Below are 20,883 nucleotides of genomic sequence, written 5' to 3'. Positions count from 1 at the left end.
GGGGTTTGGGAGGGTGTGGCACGAAGGCAGCCATGTGGCAAGACGACCTCACGTAGGGCATGATTTTTACTTACTCTATTCCCCAGAACTGCTCATTCCAAAGTGTATGATCATCCACTTTTGTGGTTGTCGTAATCGTCTTCGGAAAAGGATCCTCCTCGTATACTTTTCTTAGGAATTTTAGGAATTTCGTGATCGTGATCTTTTATTGTATATTATGCAGTTAAAAATTATTTTAAAATTTAAAATTTAAAATTTAAATATAAATAATACTTAACAAAAACTGACCGTAAGATGTATAATAAACGATCACGATCACATAATCTTTAAGATCATTAAAAACAAAGATCTGACGAACATCTTTTCCATCGTCTTCCTCGTCGATGTCCGTTTGAGTGGTGGAGGCCATACTGGCATAGTGTATCGCAAAAAATAAAGAATCAATTGACAAATTGTGGGATAAGGCTAGCTAGTTGCATAGTGGGAGACTAATTATCATCAAACAGAAACAAATTGACCAATATTGCTTTGCTTGAAATCCAAACAAGCCCTAAAGTTAGTATCTAGTGTATAACTAAAAAGCAACACACATACGACATCACACCTTCCCTTGAACACTGATCGTATGAGAGGGGAAGAGGGAAAGGGGATAAGCTAGGGTTTCACATTTGGTGGTGAGAATCTGAGGGAGAGTGTTTCAAATCGGGTAGTGAGGGAGAGCGATGTGAAATAAATAGAGATCTCGTTTTTATGGTGAAAAGATAAAAAAGCAATTTTATGAACGAGATTGGGATAAGAAAATCAATTCCAATAGTTGCAAAGAGTTGCAATCTTATCTCGATCAGAAATAATCGATCAGGACATAAACTAATAATGAAGTTATTCTATTGGAGGCAATATTCCTTTTGAAACATTAATATTCCCTTAAACTTCTAAATGAGTGCTCAAAAGCGATGGTGGAAAACCCCGAAAATAGGGTCTCCCATGCTTTTAGGTCTACCAAATTTGCTTGTTTAATGAGATAATTACTACAAGACTGAGATTATCCACCACTTGATCGACGAATTTAACCGAAATTGAGACTTGAGACTTTAGATTGAGAGCAAGTGGATCATCAGAGTCCAAGAGACCATAGATACTTCAAAACGAAGAGATTCCAAGTTCTTCAGTCTCTCTTTTTTCAGTCAACAAGTATATAGTTCCTCAATCTGATAAACAATTACATCGTAATAAGACCAGAAAACGATCTTAATTGTTCTTTCAGGTGAATCATATGGTCCAGAGTTCTGAAATCGAAAACGACATCCCGAATTCATGAACCACGATGCAGTTTCCGACAGACTAGCACATCTGTAATCTGCTCGCACCTGGTAATCCGATCCAACATTTTGATTCGCTAAAGCTCATCACCCAAGCCAGGCTGAGTCCGCCACGGAACGAGTTTAGATTTGTGCTGCTGCAGTTTCAGCTGAATTTACCTCTCCTTCAACAGAAACAGTGGTGGCAGTCTCTTTAGCAAAACCATCGTCCACCGCTGCCTGGACAGTGCCTTCAATTTCTGTCACGTTCTGCGGCATCTCAACTTTTTGATCCTTAGATACTTCAGGATCATTTACCTTCAGGTTTTCAGATGCATCCACATTGTCGGAAACATTATCTCCCTCAACAGTAGAAAGCATGTTATCAGGTAAGTTTATATCCTCCGCTAGCTTCGCATGAACCTTTTCGGCATCAATGTCCATATCACCTTCTGGGGCTCTTGAAGCCTTTTCTTGCACACCATCCATTTGCTGATTTGTTGCTTCACCATCAGATGCACCACCGAGAAAAGCATTTCCAAGCTCATCTGAGGCAGTTACAGGATCAGGATTTGCAGTTGTCTGCAGAACAGTCACATCTGCTGCAGCCTCAGGCAACTCCAGATCAGAATTCCTCACTGCAATTTCTTGTTTTTCTGCTTCTGCTCTGAGTTCATCCATGCGGTGCTGTACCCTTTCCACCTCGACTACAAGATCCCCATACTGCTTCTGTAGTTGCCGCTCAAGCTCCTTTTGGTTCTGAACTTCCTCCCAGATATTATTTATCCTGTGTGTTGCCGCTAATCTTTCTTGCTTCTGTAAAGCTTTAAAGCACTCAAGTTCTTTTGCAGCAGTGTCAATCTGCTTAAACGTTTCCTCAATTTTTGGCCAGAGACCCTCTTTAGCCCGCATCTGGAAAATAAAAAAAAAGTGCAATTAATTAACAATCTATAAATTTGGCCTAAAAAAAAAAATGAAATGCAGCCATAGATTATTTTTGCCTCTTCTTTTTTGGGAAGTGACTGCAATTTTTCTCTTCTTGCACTCACCTTATATTTCTGGCCTTTGAATTGAATGAATCAGAGGAGAACCGATGGACAGAAATAAAGGGTGTGTGCACATGGAGAAAAAAGGTGTGCGGATATCATTTCCCTTTTCTTTTTAGGAATTCTAGATGGCGATGAATCTTATTCAATGCCAAAGGTTAAATATATGGAGTCCAATGTCCAGCATTATTTCTTTGAATAATTGTTTAAAGTACGAGTCTTTCGTAGATTAGGAGAGGTTATAATTTTATAATACAAGACTAATGCCTATGAACTTGCACAGTGCTGCAAAAATTTCTGTTAATTTATGGTTCTAAAATTTAGTAATATAAAGTCCCACTTTCACTCTCAAGGGGAACTAATGATGTTAGCTCAAGCTGGAATAAAAACCCAAGAAATCAGCATAACATGTTTGAAAAAAAGATGCGTCCAAAGCCCTTGCTCTAACATCACAAAATAAACGTTTCTATAACCACAAAATTCAGTAAGCATACCTCATAACCATATGTGCGGACTTTAACCTTGTTCTCAATGCTGGCTGCCTTCTGGATGTCATCATCCATCTTCCTCTTCACATTCTCAAACTCATTCTGTAAAGCTGCAAGCTTCTCCATATTTCCAGCAACACTTGATAGACCATAAGCGCCACGAGTAGGGAAGTACATGAGATCGTTCAGGCAAGTTTTGTGTGCTTCAACAAATTCATCAAGGGATTCGTTTTCATGCCCCATTGCAACACGAAGAATTTCTGCATCTTCCTTTATCAATGAATCAGCCTGCATATAACATGGCAATCATAAAAAACATGGAGCTATATAATCATTAGTCATGCTCAAAGGTAGCCAATAAATCAAAATACATCAGTTCATACTGTATAGACAAACAGTGGGCAAATGAATTGAATTGGGAAGAAAAATCAGACATTAGTCATGCTCTCTCCCTCTCTCATAACACATCAGATATTTCTGCATAGAACAGGGAAGAAAAATCTTTTATCATAAATATGAATTCATGTATTTTAACATATCAAAATATATCATCCTACCCATTGAAAACGTATTGCTTAAAAATGATGAGATGTTTGCCAACACAGATACACGAAAATGAAAAAACCATTCTCTATACTATATCATAAAAAATAAATTGAAGAAACAAAGGCAGTGCCACCGCACCAAGCATCTGTGTCCAGAATATAAAGGTGGATGCATATGAAAACAAGAAGACAAAAATGACCTAACGAAATCAGCAATTATAGAAAAGGAATAACACATAAGAGGAACTAAAAACATACATCTTTCAGTTCATCTTCTTCAAAATCTTCTATCGCAGGGACAGTACTAGGTCCATTGGCACTGCGCTTGGAACCTTTCTTTTTCCGTTTGTCTACTTTCTCAGTAAGCGGATACTTGGCATTATCATGCTCTAGTAGGCTAAGAAGTTCTGCTTTAACCATTTCATCAGCCTGCTCAATAGGAGTAGGAGGAACAAATGAACTCCTATCTCCATCTGCTTTTATCAAGGAATTTCTGATGAGTTCCAAAGAGGCAGCAGGCGGTCTAGGGAGCTCCCTCTGCAATACTTTTGATCTCTTCCTAAGTAATGCTTGCTGGCGCGCTTCTTCCTCAGCCCTTTCTCTAGCTAGCCTGTCAGACATGTCCTCTTCAATCTTCTCCTCAGGTTCTTCATTATCCTCTGGAGCTGGTTGTACGACAATTTGGTACTCATTCTTAGGCTGTGGTAAGCTTCCAAAACCAAACTGCAAGTTTCTTCGCTGCTCCAGTTTTGCACTATTAGGTGTATCTATTTCTTCATTGATACGAAGCTCATCCCTAATGGGAGTCCCCTTTGGGGTCATGCCAAAAGAATCCCTTGATGGCGTCATGCCAATTCTAGGTGTAAGACCCGTTCTTGGAGTAAGGCCAGCACCTCCAGGAGTTGCAGAAGGAGTAAGCATCATATTTGGCGTTTGAATTTCCTTTTTTCTAGGTGTCACCCCAGAAAAATCTGATGGGTGCAACTCTGGATTATCTCCTCCTAATAATGGTGTCTGAGACTCTCTCAACCTGGCCAAATTTTCTGCTTCCATCATTATAGCATCACCCTTACCAGTAGGTGTTCTTTGAGGCGTTCGTGAAGGTGTCATTCCCAGCCTTGGTGTCTGGGAATAATTTGCAAGAAGAGCTCGAGTTGCACCACTACCTTCAGTGAATTCTTCAGCTGCAAGATCATTAGCATAACCCATCTTTGCAATTTCCTCCAATTCATTGTCCGAAATTTGGGGTGCAGGAAGCATCAGTTTTGATCTCTTCCTTACTGTTTCCGGATCATTCATCTTGTTGGCTTGTAGTATAGCTGATGGAGCATCCTGTCTTTGAGCAATTTTGTTCTTAGCAATATCTTGCTTTCTCAACTGCGCTTCCACATCAATCCTTCTCTTCCCCTCGAGTTCCTCAATAGTCGTAGGGAAGTTAGGCTGCTCCACTGGTCTATCTTCATCAACAACATCATAAAAGCCTGGAGGAGGCTTTTTCTCAAAGGGAATTTCCGCATTGTAGTCTATTCCCTTCCTTTTCCTCTTTCGCTGCCTAGTATCAATGCCAGCCGCCTTTAATTCTCTCCTTTTCTGTAGCGAAGCAAGCCTTCTGGCCTCTTCAAGCTGTTTCTCCCTGGCTTTCCTTTTAGCCTTCTTTCCCCTAGTGTTTGCTAACCGAGCTCGCGCCTCTGAAAGCATCTCCTTCTCATCCTCGTCCATATCAACAGGATCAGGACGAGCGGGCTTCGACTCGGGATTTGGGTCAATCTCTCCAGGCCGCAACTTCCGTGGATCATCACCCGGTTCATAATTCTCATCCTTAACACAGGCTGCATCAAGCAGTTTCTCATACCGCTCGAGGCACTGCGACGGAGTACGACCAACAATCGGGGCAATGGTTCTCCATTGTGTAGGCATGAGCTTAGCAAGATGTAGAAGCTTCTCATCCTCTTCTCTAGTCCACTCAGTCTGCAAGAATTGGGATTATTGAATCAGCATTACAAATTCACCTAACTAAAATCCCAGCTAAAAACTTCCTAGAACATCAAAATTTCATAACTTTCTCCCACCTCAGTGCAAATCAAATATTTGAACCACCGAGACGAATGCGAGTATAACCAAACATTATAAACCCTAATCCAAATCGGTTTCCACAATCAACACACAAAACCTAAAACCTCAAGTTGCAATCTTTCACCATCTAACATCCAAAACAGAACATAAATCACAATAATGCATAAAAATTATCAGAAAATAAAGCAAAAGATTACCTTTTTGATGGAGGGGTCGAGCCACTCGTACCATCTCGCCTTACACTGCTTAGCCGATTTGCGAACCAAGAGCGACGAGATTCGAGCCCACTGGTTCTTCCCATACTTCATGACCGCCGCCTTGAGGATCTCATCCTCCGTGTTCTTCCACACGCCTCCTTTGATCATAATCCTCATCTTGCCCTACTTTTCTTCGATTCAAACCCTAATAATTGACGATTGGTACCAAAACCCTAGGGTTTTTCGACTGGGACGCAACGGAGAAGATAATCGGAGAATCCCCCGGGGGTTTAAGAATCGATGACTTCTCGATTTGATAAAACCCTATCGCGCCGGCACATCTCTCTCTCTCTCTCTCTCCCCCTCCCTCCTCCCTCTCAGTGTGATATTTCAGCTCTCTATAATTTGAGGAGAGTGGATAAAAACGGGAGATCTGCAAAAAAATAAAAAATAAAAAAATAGCAATCGTTTTGGAGGAGGAAGGGGAATTACAATTAAGAAATAGCAAGTGGAGGAAATAGGAATTTAAGGGCTTGATATATGGACCAGCCCAAACTATTTGATCTTGGATGGTAGTACATTTTGAGAAGAAAAAAACTTACAAGCAAGAGTTTCCGTTCTCATTCAATAACAACTTGACAAATGTCTAAGTTGTTAGTTTAAGTTTTGATTTTTCAATTATTTTTGCACACTTGTCAAGTTGTTGTTGGATGAGAGCAGAAACTCATACTTGTTTTTAAGCAGCCAAACTTTGTTCTTTTGAGAATGTTATTAATTAAACGGTTAAAAGATTTATGATTTGATAGATTTCTTAAGAATGAACATGAAAGTAAAAATTTTTAATCATCGCGTAACATTGTAGTATGAGAAGATTAGTTGAAAATGTAATCGAAAAAACCCAACTAAGAAAGCTGATAGCATCTCTCGACCGTATAAAAGAGACATGATGATTATTTTAGGATGATGTTATATACACACTTTTTTTTATCTTCCATACACTCCTCTCAATTTGTAGTTTTCAAATCGAATGAATTGAAGATGATCAAATGACATAAATTAACACAGAACATGTGAAAAGTAAAGTAAGATATCTGGATAGCACCACCCATCATTTTATACCTTCTTTGCCCATTCCAAGAAGGTTTTTCTTTAGTTATAGATGTAAACATGGAGAAATTTTTAGGGGTACGGGCACTTGTACTAGGTGGTGTTCCTACCACTGAGAATTTGATACTTAGATATTCTTTTTTTTTTTTTTAATTAATTAAATTTAGGTGTTAAATTATTACAAGTGGGGAACACCACCTCACACAAGTGTCAGGAACACTTAAAATTTTCTCATAAACATGGAAGCTAGAGAATAGACAATGAACAGCATAACAAGGCTCAAACTGAAAATCCTAAACAATATGAGATATAAAACGAATTAATCCAAGTAGATAGGCAATCACATTATCACGACAACATAAATTATTAACACCACCACGTAGCAGTGATAGTAAAGGACCTCTCTGTCCATTGCACTGAAGGAGAGGTTATCTTCTTGGTCCCTGTGATCTTTATTGTATATTGAATTCTCGTTCACATATTTGTCACAATGCTAACCATTTAACTCAAACCTTTCAATCTCCATCATGCAGTACTAAATTTTCAAGGCTCTCCTGCTTTCATAAAGAGGTCGTACCAGAAATCCGTGTCTTCAATATTGGTCTTGCAACCATCATCTTACGGGATCGGGTATGCGGGGTTGGAAGAAAAAGGAGGCTGCATTAACCCTGAAAAGTACTTTTTGGCAACAAGTGCTTCTGTTGATCATGATTATCATCAAGTCTAAAAAAGGTTCTTGATTCTTATTGCGGTGGGAAAATTGCAGCATATTGGCTGGGACATTGACGTTCGAATCTCTTCTTTTCAACCGAGAGTTCCAGTAATTCTTTATAACATAATCTGTCCGGCCTGGAAATCTTGACGCGATGGCAGACCAGACAGTAATTAACAACATTAGTTAATTAATTTATTAATTGATTTATTGACACTTAATCATAAAGCATTCTCAGCAAATATATATATATATATATACACATATATACATACATATATACATACATATATATATATATATATGAGCTCATCCATCTCAAAGTATGTAGCAAGCAAATTAAGTATACGTAATATTAAATGAATTCTGGTATGGTGATCAGTTAACTAGTCCATGCATGCACAAAGTGATTTGTGCGAGTGTAAGAGAGAGTAAAGAATTTGAAGCTTTAGAAAGGCCAATTAAAATGAAATGTGTGAGGCAGTTCTGTCCTAATTAGGTAGAGCTTGAATTCATGAGCAGTGGCCTGAGACTGGGTTAACTTTTGTCTCTTGATTATTATCGTGGCATCCTAAATTACAAATACGAGGTCATGTATAAGCAAAGATGAAGCGCTTTGAGGGTAGGCTTGGTCTGTAGCCCAAGTGAGATTTAGAAAATGAAATAATTAGTAGTAGTTGTAATGATTTAACCCAACTCAGCCCACCCGAGTAAGTGCTGAGAAGCTTCATTGCTTTGCGTGATTCACCTTTGGGATATGTGATTCAGGATTCTACTAGGTTGTTTATGTTGAAGTTCTCGTGATTCACTTAACATGTAAAGACTTCTCCGCCTAAAGGAAAGATTTTCTTGATCTCTTCTTTATTGTATATTAAAGTTTCTGTTCATGAGAAATTTTTCACTGAAACACGAGTGGTATACCATGTATTTTTATATAAGTGGTGATAAATTTTATTTTTTAAGTTATTAACTTTTTAATACACATATCCCACCATTTGTATAATGACACGTGATGTACTATCCCGTGTTCCGATTACACTGAAAAATCTCTCATGTTCATATATGTTACAATGTTAACCAATTAACGCAACCTCTCAAAATTGAAAACAAGAATTCAAACTCTTCTGTATGCCCTACTCTAATTGTGCTACATCTCCATCATGCAGTACTACTCTGGAGCCTCTCCTGCTTTCATAAAAAGGTTGTACCAAAAATCTATGTCCTCAATACTGGTCTTGGAACCATCATTGTTCGGGATTGGTACGGCATGGTTGGAAGAGGAAGGAGGCTCATGAATTAACCCTGGAACTGGAAAAGTACTTTTTGACGAGAAGTGCTTCTGCTGATCATAATCATCAAGTCTAAAATACGTTCTTGATCTCTTCTTCAAGTGTGAGTGCCAGAAGTTCTTTATTTCGTTGTCTGTCCGGCCTGGCAAGCTCGACGCAATGGCAGACCATCTGGAGACAGTAATATAACAACATCAATCGATTAATTTTTTGGTCATATTTAAGCATATAAATCAATCATTTTCGTTCAGCAAAGTATATATTTACATTTATAGGAGACTTAGGAGTTCTTCCATCTCAGTACATATAGCCAGCAAATTAATCATACGTCCTATTTTGTGAATCCTAGTACGATGATCAGTTAACTAGTCCATGCATACACAAAGAAATTTGTGTGTGTGTGAGAGAGAGAGAGAGAGAGAGAGAGAGAATGATGAGGATGAGGAGCTGAGAGCTAAAGTAGCCTTGATTTTTAAGTTAACTTCCCAACTTAGCCTAATACACTGAATTTGGAGAAGACTTATATGGAACGAGTTCACTATCATCATGGCATCCCGGCCCACACTATTTATAAGTATTCTAAAATAAGGCAAGGTAGTGATGAACCCGTTCCATAGAAGTCTCTCTCCTAAACTGAAGTAGGTAGGCTAGCTACAGGAAAATAAATTGGACAAAATATAATATATAGGGCTTTGATGAATAGGTTGTGATGAGTAATTAGTTGACTTGAAGTAGGAAACAGAAAATAGTAAACCAGAGAAGATCAGTTCCTATTTCCAAGAAGTTTATGCAGGTTGAGTATAGTTTCTTCTTCTTCCCTGCTAAAGTTCCCCCGTTTAATGCCCGGCCGCAAGTAGTTAAACCACCGAAGCCTGCAACTCTTTCCACACCTCAATAGACCTATAAAGCAAATAATTAATTAGATACTACAATATATGCATAACAAAGTTCATAGTCTATATGTACGATCCCCAATTCTTAGCAGGGATATGATCTCGTTTCGCTGTATTTGACTCACCAGCTTGTTTTGGAAGCGCTCTCCAATTCGCATGTCCATATTGTTGGATGTAAGAAATCAATATCTCATCTTCTTCATGCGTCCACGGTCCCTTCTTCATTCCCATCTTCTCACAACAAGGTGAAGGAGCTGGAGCCCTCACCATTTTTCTCCCCAAGTTAACTAGGTAACTAACTCGGACATGCACTACCCTCCCTCTCTCTCTCTCTATTTATCTCTCTCTCTCTCTTTCTCTCTCTCTCTCTCTCTCTCTAGATGCGCATGGACAATGGATCGTTGATCACTAAGGGATGCACTATTGGGGAGTACTTCAAACCCTAACTTTTATGGTTGAACAAAAGCAGATAAAGAATCCATTTCAGACGTGCTTTTGTTCGGCTCAGAAGAACACTTTTGGTGCCGAATGGTCAAATATAACATGCGCCACTAGAGAAATAGAGAGCTACCAAATTGATATCAAATACATATTATTCCAAGCCGCCCTGCTATAAAAAACTATGTCTAATTGTCTGTTGGAGAGAAAAACATGCATGTTTTTTATGCAATATGCATTGTACATTTCATACATAATTATAGTAAAACCTAAGTACTCTAATTAGATTCATTACTCTATTATCTAGTGAGTATTAATACATAAGAACTATTGCCAATGTCTTTATATTAACCGCATGCATTTTGTATATATGCCACTAAAGTTCAAGGAAATTTTTTATAGGATGGCAATAAGGCCTGTGATGTTTTATGACACGAAATGTTGGGAGGTCAAGCATCAATATGTGCAAAAAATGAGTATAAAGAAGATGAGAATACTTTGTTGGATGTCTGGGCACACAAGAAATGACATAATTAAGACGAGGATATCCGAGTTAAAGTAGGAGTAGTCACAATTGAAAGATAAGATAAAAGAAAATCAGTTAAGGTGGTTTAGACATACGAACGAAAAACTTATAGATGCTACGGTTAGAAGATATAATTATGAGACAGACTTAGAAAGAGACTTTAAGAAAAGACATAGAGTTCTTAGAGCTAATGGAAGACTTGGTGTAAAACCAAATGAAATAGCATTCTAGAATTCATATAACCAATCCCACTTTGTGAAATAAGACTTTCTTGTTATTGTATGCATTTTGTATATACTTATATTGTTCATCTGTGAATTTAGATTTAACACTTTAAATTCTAATCAATAATCCAAGTTTAGGATTGGTTCGTAACCATTTTGTGCTGATGGAATCATGCACTGTCCTCACTTTTTGCGGAGAATTGAAGTCAACAATCGCGCACGCACCATTGAGTTGAACATAATCAATTAATCTCTAAAAGAAGCTTAAATTAATTCTTCAAAGTTAATCCATCAGTCTTCAGTCTTCAGATGAAGTGCGCATTTTTATCACACCTGCTTAAGTCAAGTAATCATAACACAGATCTTGACTATATTTGGTGCAAGATCTCTCTAATTGCACTTTGTTAAGAAAGTCTAGCTACCTAAGTGAGACTGACTTTTCATACATACATGTCAGATTAGCAATTCTATTTCCATGTCCAATCCCGCATGCGTGATCGACTTTGGAAAAAAAAAATAAATAAATAAACCATCCAAATTTCATAAATCAGAAAAACAAGTCTTCAATGTTCGAGGGAAACTTATATAAAGATGTCACTATAGGTGTATCCGAGTGAGTTATAAACTGCTATGCATTTGAATTTTTCTCACAACATGTATAATTGATTTAAGATAATCATGTGAATGTCTTAAAACGTAAGTCATTTGTTTACTGTGAAAGTTTGAATAACATAAACTAGACCAGTTTTGAACAATAGGGTAGCTCATGTGCTACAGTAATTGCCAAATTGGACATCGACAGACCCACATAAGTAAAAGGCCCAAAGGAAGCCGACGAATCCCATTTTTCACATAAAGAAAACTTTCTAATATTATGAAGTCCACAAGTAAAATTTGGTTTAGCAGCACCATTTAGTGCTATTTAAAGGCAGATCCATTAGAAAAGCAGTTGGGTCCCGAACCCCTATAGAATAGAAGAGAAGAAAATGGCTTGGAAGGTTCTATGGGGGACCTTGTGGCAGTCTAGTTCGAGACCCGATAGTGACCACAAAGTATTCGATGTAATGTTTGTTCGGAAGATGTCGGTAGGGCTCGATATGTGATCCTCGACAACATGGCTCGGCAGGTGCTGACAAGTATCGGCAACGTGGTTCATCATATGTCGAAAGGGCCACCGACTGCTCAACAAAACCCTTCATTGACATAATTCGGCATAAATCAACTGAACTTGACAAAAATTGTGCATACAAAAAATATAAACTTTTACTCAAGAACCCCAGGAGGTATGATTCTTGAGTTAGCAACGGCTGAAAATTTTCATTTTCGATTCACATGAATAGCATGTTGGGTTACCAACTCAACTGTTATGTTCAACTCTCGTTCAATATCATCATGTGACCACCTTTTAAAGCTTATTTGTGTCAAACCGATATTGACATATATTTCACGAAATAACCAAAATGATTAATAATGAACAAACTAAGAGACCATTTCGATCGATTTTACGGACTAAAATGAGGAATAATACCAATCTCAAAGAAAGAAAGAAAAAAAAAACCTTTTCTAAAAGCATATTATTTCACATATGCTAGTGATGATAATTGATGTCAACTTCGTATGGATTCCACATACATATCACCTAACAATTTCAATTACTAAAGGAACAATAATTAATCGACTAATTCATTATTTTAAGATGTCATTTATCAATGCAGTTTTCCCCAAAAGGAATAACAAACCCTAAACTTATTTAGTTTATGAGCCAAATTGCATGCCTGTATCTTGTTTGTGCTTATAACCCAACTCACCAAGCAGAGTTTTTTAGTGTGCATGGAACACGGGCAGACGCCATATGTCATTATACAAGTAAACGAATATGTAAAAAAACTTTCTTCCACTTATATAATAACATATGACGTACCATCCTATGTTACGAACACATTAAAAAATCTCTCCTCACCAACTTCATCCAACTGTCAGGATAGACAGTTGATGAAAGTATAAATCCATCATTAACAATAAACCTAATTGCTTATAATAATAAGAAGTTGAACCAAATCATGTAAAAGAAGCATGCTGTGCTTACACCAGAATCTAAATAATTGATCTAGCTAAATTAATCAGTAGGTAACGTGAAGCATTTTTCAAAGATTAAAATAATGATAACCTCGGATTAGTGATTAACATAAAATAATGACATGTTTAACGTGATGCATGACGACAAGATATTCAATTTTGCATGCTATGCTTATTTATAGGTATCCCAAGAAATGAAGGAACAATGGCCAGGAAAAACAATAACGGCATCATCCAAATTGAAATGATAATAAGTAGATGTGAACAGTGTGTACGTCTCTTTACACTCAATGAAATTCTACAAAATTTATAACATTTTGAATACAGTTAGATTTGCATGCGCTTGCTTCACGTTCATTAAAATTCTAATGGACTACACGTGGATTTACATGGTCTCTTAGAATGTCTTATAAAACCCTAATTGCTATAACATAATTTTAAAATATTTTAAAATCTTAATTTGACCACGCTCATAAGTAGAGGTGGCAAATTAACTCACTGGATTGTTAATGGATACCTATTAAGACTCATTTAGTTTAATTTCATCCCACACCATCATCATCACCACTACCAATCTCACCTCTATGTTATGATGATATCAAATTAAACATGTATTAAAATGTACTCATTTTAATAAGTTAATTTGTCACATCTATCTGTAAGTAGCTCTAAGAATCATATATCAAAAGTTTTGTTCTTTATATTTTCCCTTAAACATATCTCCAGTATGCTGCTCAACATCTTTAATGATACACTTTTTTTGTTGTAAAAAGTAAAAATAAAACATCAATAACTTTGGGTGATAAATATTGGGAGCAATATTAAGAGAAAATAGAACAAAAGAAGATTAGGGTTTTGGAAAAGTTGACATAGTGGAGGCTTCTCCAATAATTATAAAGTGCATATTCCTCCCACTTGACACCTTTGCTAGCATATCCATTAACCTCACTTCACTCAACTCAATTCACTCGTTGTCACAAGAAGAATTAAAGAGGTAAAATTTCACAAATTTATGTATTAAGTATGATAAGGAGGATTGTCACATCCCGGCTTTGGGCAGATCGCTTCCCAGGCCCGCTCCACCACCGTAGCACGATATTGTCCTCTTTGGGCTTACCATTCCCTCACGGTTTTGTTTTTGGGAACTCACGAGCAACTTCCCAGTGGGTCACCCATCATGGGATTGCTCTAGCCCCCTTCTCGTTTAACTTCGGAGTTCCTACGGAACCCGAAGCCAGTGAGCTCCCAAAAGGCCTCGTGCTAAGTAGGGATGAGAATATACATATAAGGATCACTCCCCTGGGCGATGTGGGATGTCACAATCCACCCCCCTTAAGGGCCCGACGTCCTCGTCGGCACACCACGACCAAGGTTAGGCTCTGATACCAATTGTTACATCTTGGCACGTGCGGGATCATTTCTCGGGCCCGACTCCACTATCGTAGTACGATATTGTCCGCTTTGGGCTTACCATTCCTTCACGGTTTAGTTTTTGGGAACTCACGAGCAACTTCCTAGTGGGTCACCCATCATGGAATTGCTCTAGCCCCCTTCTCGCTTAACTTCGGAGTTCCCATGAAACCCGAAGCCAGTGAGCTCCCAAAAGGCCTCGTGCTAGGTAGGGATGAGAATATACATATAAGGATCGCTCCCCTGGGCAATGTGGAATGTCACAAGGATCCTCGCCAATTTCTCTTTATGAGGATCTTGGAGATTTTCTAATCATATCTGTTAATTATACATTATGCGTCAGAAATCATTGAAAATTTATTCATTTAAAATTGAATATAAACAGTATCTGACAAAAACTAGCCGCACGATGTACAATGAACGGATGTGATTAGAGGATCCCCGGGATCGTCTCTCTTAAGTATGAAGTGTATTTTGATGTTTTGAAACAAAGTGATGTTCTATTATCATTACGAAGTGACTCAGTGGTTAGGGATAAATTTCAGGCCTATATTTCGCATCGCACATTCTAGGTTCGATTTCTGGCGCTCATGAATAACAAGATAGTGGCCAGGGGAAGTTCAAACGCTTCTGTAAATCTTTCCAACCCCCAAAAGAGTGTAGTGAAGTGGTGAAGTCACCAACTGATCCCTTTTAAAATAAAAAAAAATTAAAAATTAAAAAAAAAAAAAAAAAAAACCAAGTGATTCTATATTAAAGGGCCGAAAAAAAAACCTTCTCGCATTGTCATAATTAAAAGGGTAAAATGTCACAGATTTATGCATTAAGTAGTGAACCGTATTTTGGTGATTTTATACAAGTAATGCTTTATATTAAGTCCACCTAAGTTATAAGAAGAAAAATTCGAACTTAACTCTAGAAAAGAAAACACATTGCTATAGCTAACTCGATTAGGCCTAGATTTGCGAGCGCATTTTGGCGTTATATAAACAGAATACAACAATGATCATGCCTAAATGGTTTGTTTAATTATGAGATATAAAAATATAGGAATGGACATTATCCTTATCTTTTAGACACCTATGGGAAATGGTACGACAACGGCAGCCTGCACCTTCATGGAGAAAGTGACATCCGATCAACTTCCATTTTCATGCATTGAGAGTAAAATGCATGCAATGCTGGACCAATTGCTATTGTTTGTTTCTTCATACGATCGACAGGAGAAATCGATGATGATGATTAGTGGCGGATTCAAGATTTGAATTTTGGGAACCCAGTATTAAATATAAGTTTTTTAGATAGGAATAGATTGCAACGGGAGCAAAAAAAAAAAAAAAAAAAAAAAAAAAAATCAGTTTATTCATTGAGACATTTCGTCGAATACTTGGCAGGCTTGTTGACATCAATCAAACCATGTTGCGCTTCCCACTAGGTGTCAGTATATGTCGAAACAATCTGATGAGTGAAATAACAAGAGTTGTTGATTGATGTCATGCAATATGTCGATACATGTTTAGCTTGCATTACATCAAACATTTAGTAGACCCAAAAGAAACCTGTACCAAACACACAGAGGATCTTTGAAAGACCTTCACATGTAGATTTTCGGAATATAAGTGATGCTAGGACCACCTTGATCCTTATTTCCATCCGCCCTGTGGATGAGATTGCAAAGTGTACGGAATATCTTCCTCCCCTTTTTTCTTTTTATTTTTGTTTTGTTTTGTTTTGTTTTGAGCAACTTTTTTTCCAGTTTCAGTTTCGTCAAAGGTGGAGAGGATGGGGAAGTGAAAGGAGACTAATAGAGCTCTTGTTCTTGTTTTGTTTATACAAATTTGGCAGAAAAGTGCAACAGCTACTGAATGCTACCGTGGAGCCTAAAGTCTCCTTGGAGAAGGCATTTGGTGGGTAGGTATCATCGATTGAAAGCTTGTGCATGACTAGACTTTTGAGAGCGATTTTTTGGGTGTATCTGTAAAATCATCATGTCTTATTACTGTTTTACTTAAATTATAACACATTTTTTATTTTTTAATTAAGAATTAGATGTCCTAATGATTCTACAAAATTCAAGTGCTTAACTAATGCATTGAAAAAAATGATGGGTCTATAACTGTGATATGAAAGGTTTATATAAGGCCATCTGTTTGGTTAGTTTGACAATCCAAATTTATATCATCGGTTGAAAGCTTGTGCATGACTGGACTTTTGAGAGCGATTTTTTGGGTGTATCTGTAAAATCATCATGTCTTATTACAAGAATCCAAATTTAGTTTGACAATCCAAATTTAGTTTTTCATCATTTATCCTCTTTTTACAAGAATTTTCTACACCAATTTGAATCACAATAGTCGACTATGACATTCAGTATCATACTTATGTTCTAATATCTATATTATAATATGGGTAATGCTAGGGAGATCAAAACTTTTAAACTAAGAAGGGTGTATTCAAAGAAAACGTTGAAGACCTAATTAATTTTTTTGACTTCAATCTTTGGCACGTATGATTAAATGATATCTATAGTTAACAAAAAAAAAAAAACAAATAGACCTTAAAGGAGGAAATAAGAAAAATAAAAAACCTAAAATATAAACTTAAATCTTTTTTGTTCAGGAATAAACTGATCAATATTATAAAATCCTCTAACAGTGGAAAGTTTGACAAATATGCTAACGAGAGTTGATTGAGTTGGTAAAGATCGTTCTCTTTGCTAGATCAAGTCCTATGTTCAAGTTTCGCTGCTGGCAATTGGTTTTAAAAGACGCTAAGCGCTAGTTGGGCGGCGGGCTTGGGCCTAACGCCTAGGCGGATTAGGCAGATTTAAGTAAATCTATCATATTTTGTGTAAATAAGTGTTTGCTTATACTTAAAATATATATAATTTCATCATAAACTACAAAATAGCATGACATATATATATATATATATTATGAAGTATTGGAATATAATGAAAACATGGGGAACAATGATATAATGTGTGTTCATTTAAGTATGCAACAAGTCTTTTACAATTTATTAAAAAAATCAAATGCAAAATGAAAGTTATTTATTTTCTGTCTAAGTGAGTCGTAACCTAGGTGGGTGTCTAGGCGAGTCTGGGCAGGCTAGACGGGTGCCTAGGCAATTTAGGCGGGCGCCTCAATAGTTCTAGAGGCCTTTTTTTCAAACGCCTAGACATTAATCGGGGCATTAGCCAACCGCTAGGCATGGATTTTTAGAATAGTCAACAAGGGTTGATTTAGTTGGTTTTCTAAGAATTTTTTACTAAGATTAATTTAAAAAATATTTTTTCTAAAAACGCTTTCAGTTATTTAAAAACATTTTCCAAACCAGCCCTTAATCTAGTATGCACAAAAAGAACCACACTTCAATAAAATCCAAACCCAACGAAAAAACTTTTCTTCGACCAAAAAATTAAAAAAAAAAACTTTTCTTAAGAAAAAGAAATCCCCGTACATGAAAGCAATTTAATGGATTATAATTTGTATTTTTCTAAAAGAGAAAATTGACAACCAAATGAGTCATATTCCAACTCCAAAAGAAAACAATAGGTTTCAAATAAAAACAAACTCAACCAACTTGTATATTTCACAAAGATGTAAATAATATTGTTTTTATACCAAACAAGCAGTAATTATTAACTATATCGTATTTTCCGTCTTAATAAACCATTTATAGTCGCTCACATGCTCCAATTTAATACTTAAAAAAATAGTAAAAGAAGTAGAAAATCAATGAGCAGTACACACACTATGTGTGTGATTTAAAATTTTAAAAAGAATTAAATTGTTACTAAAATTTAATTTGTGCAGTACAAACTTACAGTACGTGTTTTTTGAGTACAAACTTACAGTAAGTGTCACATCCCGGTCCGGGACGGATCACTTCCTGGGCCCGTTCCACCACTGTAGCACTATATTGTCCGTTTTGGACCCCGACCACGCCCTCACGGTTTTGTTTCTGAGAACTTCCCGATGGGTCACCCATCCTGGGAATGCTCTCACACGCTACTCGCTTAACTTCGGAGTTCCCATTGAACCCGAAGCCAGTGAGCTCCCAAAAGGCCTCGTGCTAGGTAGAGATTGGAATATACATTTAAGGATCACTCCCCTGGGCAATGTGGGATGTCACAATTCACCCCCCCTTAGGGGCCCGAAGTCCTCGTCGGCATACCACGACCAGGGTTAGGCTCTGATACCAAATTGTCACATCCCGGCCCGGGACGGATCACTTCCCGGGCCCACTCCACCATCGTAGCACGATATTGTCCGTTTTGGGCCCCGACCACGCCCACACGGTTTTGTTTCTGAGAACTCACACGAGAACTTCCCCATGGTCACCCATCCTAGGATTGCTCAAGCCCTATTCTCGCTTAACTTCGGAGTTCCTACGGAACCCAAAGCCAGTGAGCTCCCAAAAGGCCTCGTGCTAGGTAGGGATTGGAATATACATTTAAGGATCACTCCCCTGGGCAATGTGGGATGTCACAGTAAGTGTTAATTGTTACTAAAATAATAAAATTTATTTTGTGTTAATGGAATATTATTTTTTTTATTTATAACTATATGGAGTACACACGTTATGTATGCGATTTAAGATTTTAAAAAGAATTAAATTTAATTAATGTCAAATTATATAAAAGAACTAGTGGATCGGGGAAGTTTGAAAAGTGGAAGAAACGTGCAAATGTGAGAGAGAGAGAAAGACTGAGAGTGAGTTTCCCGTATTGATAGGGTGATATGGAATTTAAAAAATAAACTTGTTTGTGCGAATTATTTTAATGTTCACATTTTCCAAAAAAAAAAGTTTCCAATTATGTATAAAAGGATAAAAATGTTTATGTTGCAGGGTGATACATCCTGACCAAAATCAAGGCGTGTTGGCCGTCATGTGAGGGTGACATAACCATGTGCACAATGCGGAAATGATATTGATAAAAAGAAATGTGAGTAACTAAGAACCAAGCTAACTAATTTACACTAAGCAAATATAAGTGCAAATCCTGATATTTAAGTGTGATACACCATAATCAGAGTACAAGTAGCCCAAGTGCAGTCTAGTAGGACAGTACTAATTATACAATACCAAAGATGGTCCTACATTAGTGATAATCTATCAGAACCGCGGTCAATTCCTCCTAAGCCACCAACAAGCATTCCTACCTAAAACCTGGAGGGGCGCAAAATAGAAAATGTGAGTAGGCAAAAACAAAGCTTTTTAAAACCATTTCAATTATCAAAGGTAGTAACCCCTCGCCGTAAAACCTGTATAATTTCCCAGAAATTAAAATACATATCTATATCACAATCATGCTCAGAATAGCAAAATCCACAGGTATACCATGCCAAAAATCTCGGTATAACGAATTTGGTAAACTAGTTGAAGTAAGTCAATGACAAGTAACAAATCAGCCGGAATCACCTAACATGACTTGTATGGCTGAGTCTATAGCTCATCCATCCAGCTGGAGTCATCTAATGCTACCTGTATGGCTCAACCAATAGCTCAACAAGTATGCATGCATACGAGTTGGAAACACCTAAAATGGTTTGTACGACAGGACTGGGTGTAAATAAATACGCTCAAGTGCTATGATTACATGAAAACTGTGCAAATGATTGCGGGTCACCTACGAGTCGAAACCACCTATAGTGGTCTGTACGACAAGACTATGCACCTAACTTGGATCCAAGGTAAGCGTATGGTGCAGGAAGTGAACATCACGTGAAAGATTGTGCCCTGACCACGGGCGGGAGCACTAACACTGGGGTGTAGGTTATGAGCTATAGGTACATCTCAGCATAATCATGCAACTCACATCCACAATTTATAAGCTCACCTGGAACTTACCTGAGCGACTGCAGCGTCAAACATAAATATGTGCAACTACTAAATGCATATTCTAAATATAAAACATTTGGCATGGCATGTTAAAACACAAGTCCATTTAAACACGTTTTTTGGGAAAATATATATATATACCAAATGGGGGCGGAAGCTTACTATCTATTGACGATGATAGAAATTATGGGGACAGCACTCAAGACTACAATCATTAACATGAGGAGGAGTACATTTATCATGCCAAAGGCTATAGATGCAAAGGAAGAACAAAACAAATGATTGATCGGTATTTACCTTGAATTTGATAAACTCAATGAATTGTCTAGGAGTATAAGAATCAAAATTAGTAATTATGAAAATATTCTTCATAATGAAATTAATGAATTTAAATTAATGATGCAGAGATATAATTTGAAAAAAATATTTTATTTTAGATTTGGAAACCAACTTACAAAATCGTGTACTGACGATTGATGAGAAAACAGATGGTGCTCGCATGCATCCTTTATGGTAAATTAAATACAAGTGTTTGATATTTGATATTGGGATGGAGCTAAACCACTTCTGTTCTTTGCGAACTCGCAGAAGCTCTAGCTCTTGTTCGACTAAAGTCCGTTCTTTTGCTCTGAAAATGAGCTCTTCTTTTATTCCCCTCATATGAATGATTGAGACTGAGATGATGGAGCCAGGATTCCCGCTTGCATATGCCAA

General features: G+C 37.3%; 2 protein-coding genes across 2 annotated transcripts; both read right to left on the bottom strand.

The window, feature by feature from the left end:
• Positions 1-1,096: 1,096 nt before the first annotated feature.
• On the bottom strand, positions 1,097-6,279 carry LOC137722447 (cell division cycle 5-like protein). Its single transcript, XM_068461452.2, has 4 exons — positions 5,648-6,279; positions 3,636-5,345; positions 2,839-3,120; positions 1,097-2,210 (listed from the first exon to the last, which is right to left on the bottom strand). The coding sequence occupies exons 1-4, from the start codon at positions 5,822-5,824 to the stop codon at positions 1,443-1,445; spliced, it is 2,937 nt and encodes a 978-aa protein (XP_068317553.2). The 5' UTR covers positions 5,825-6,279; the 3' UTR covers positions 1,097-1,442.
• A 2,154-nt stretch (positions 6,280-8,433) lies between these two features.
• LOC137722215 (transcription factor MYB4-like) lies at positions 8,434-10,126 on the bottom strand. Its single transcript, XM_088692029.1, has 3 exons — positions 9,774-10,126; positions 9,528-9,655; positions 8,434-8,928 (listed from the first exon to the last, which is right to left on the bottom strand). Exons 1-3 carry the CDS (start codon positions 9,916-9,918, stop codon positions 8,635-8,637), a joined length of 567 nt encoding a protein of 188 aa, XP_088548155.1. The 5' UTR covers positions 9,919-10,126; the 3' UTR covers positions 8,434-8,634.
• Between the last annotated feature and the right edge of the window lie 10,757 nt (positions 10,127-20,883).

The sequence above is a fragment of the Pyrus communis genome, chromosome 4 (assembly GCF_041283825.1).
Source record: "Pyrus communis isolate YQ-2024b chromosome 4, ASM4128382v1, whole genome shotgun sequence".
Classification (NCBI taxonomy): Eukaryota; Viridiplantae; Streptophyta; class Magnoliopsida; order Rosales; family Rosaceae; genus Pyrus; species Pyrus communis.
This window is presented reverse-complemented; position numbering and strand designations above follow the sequence as displayed.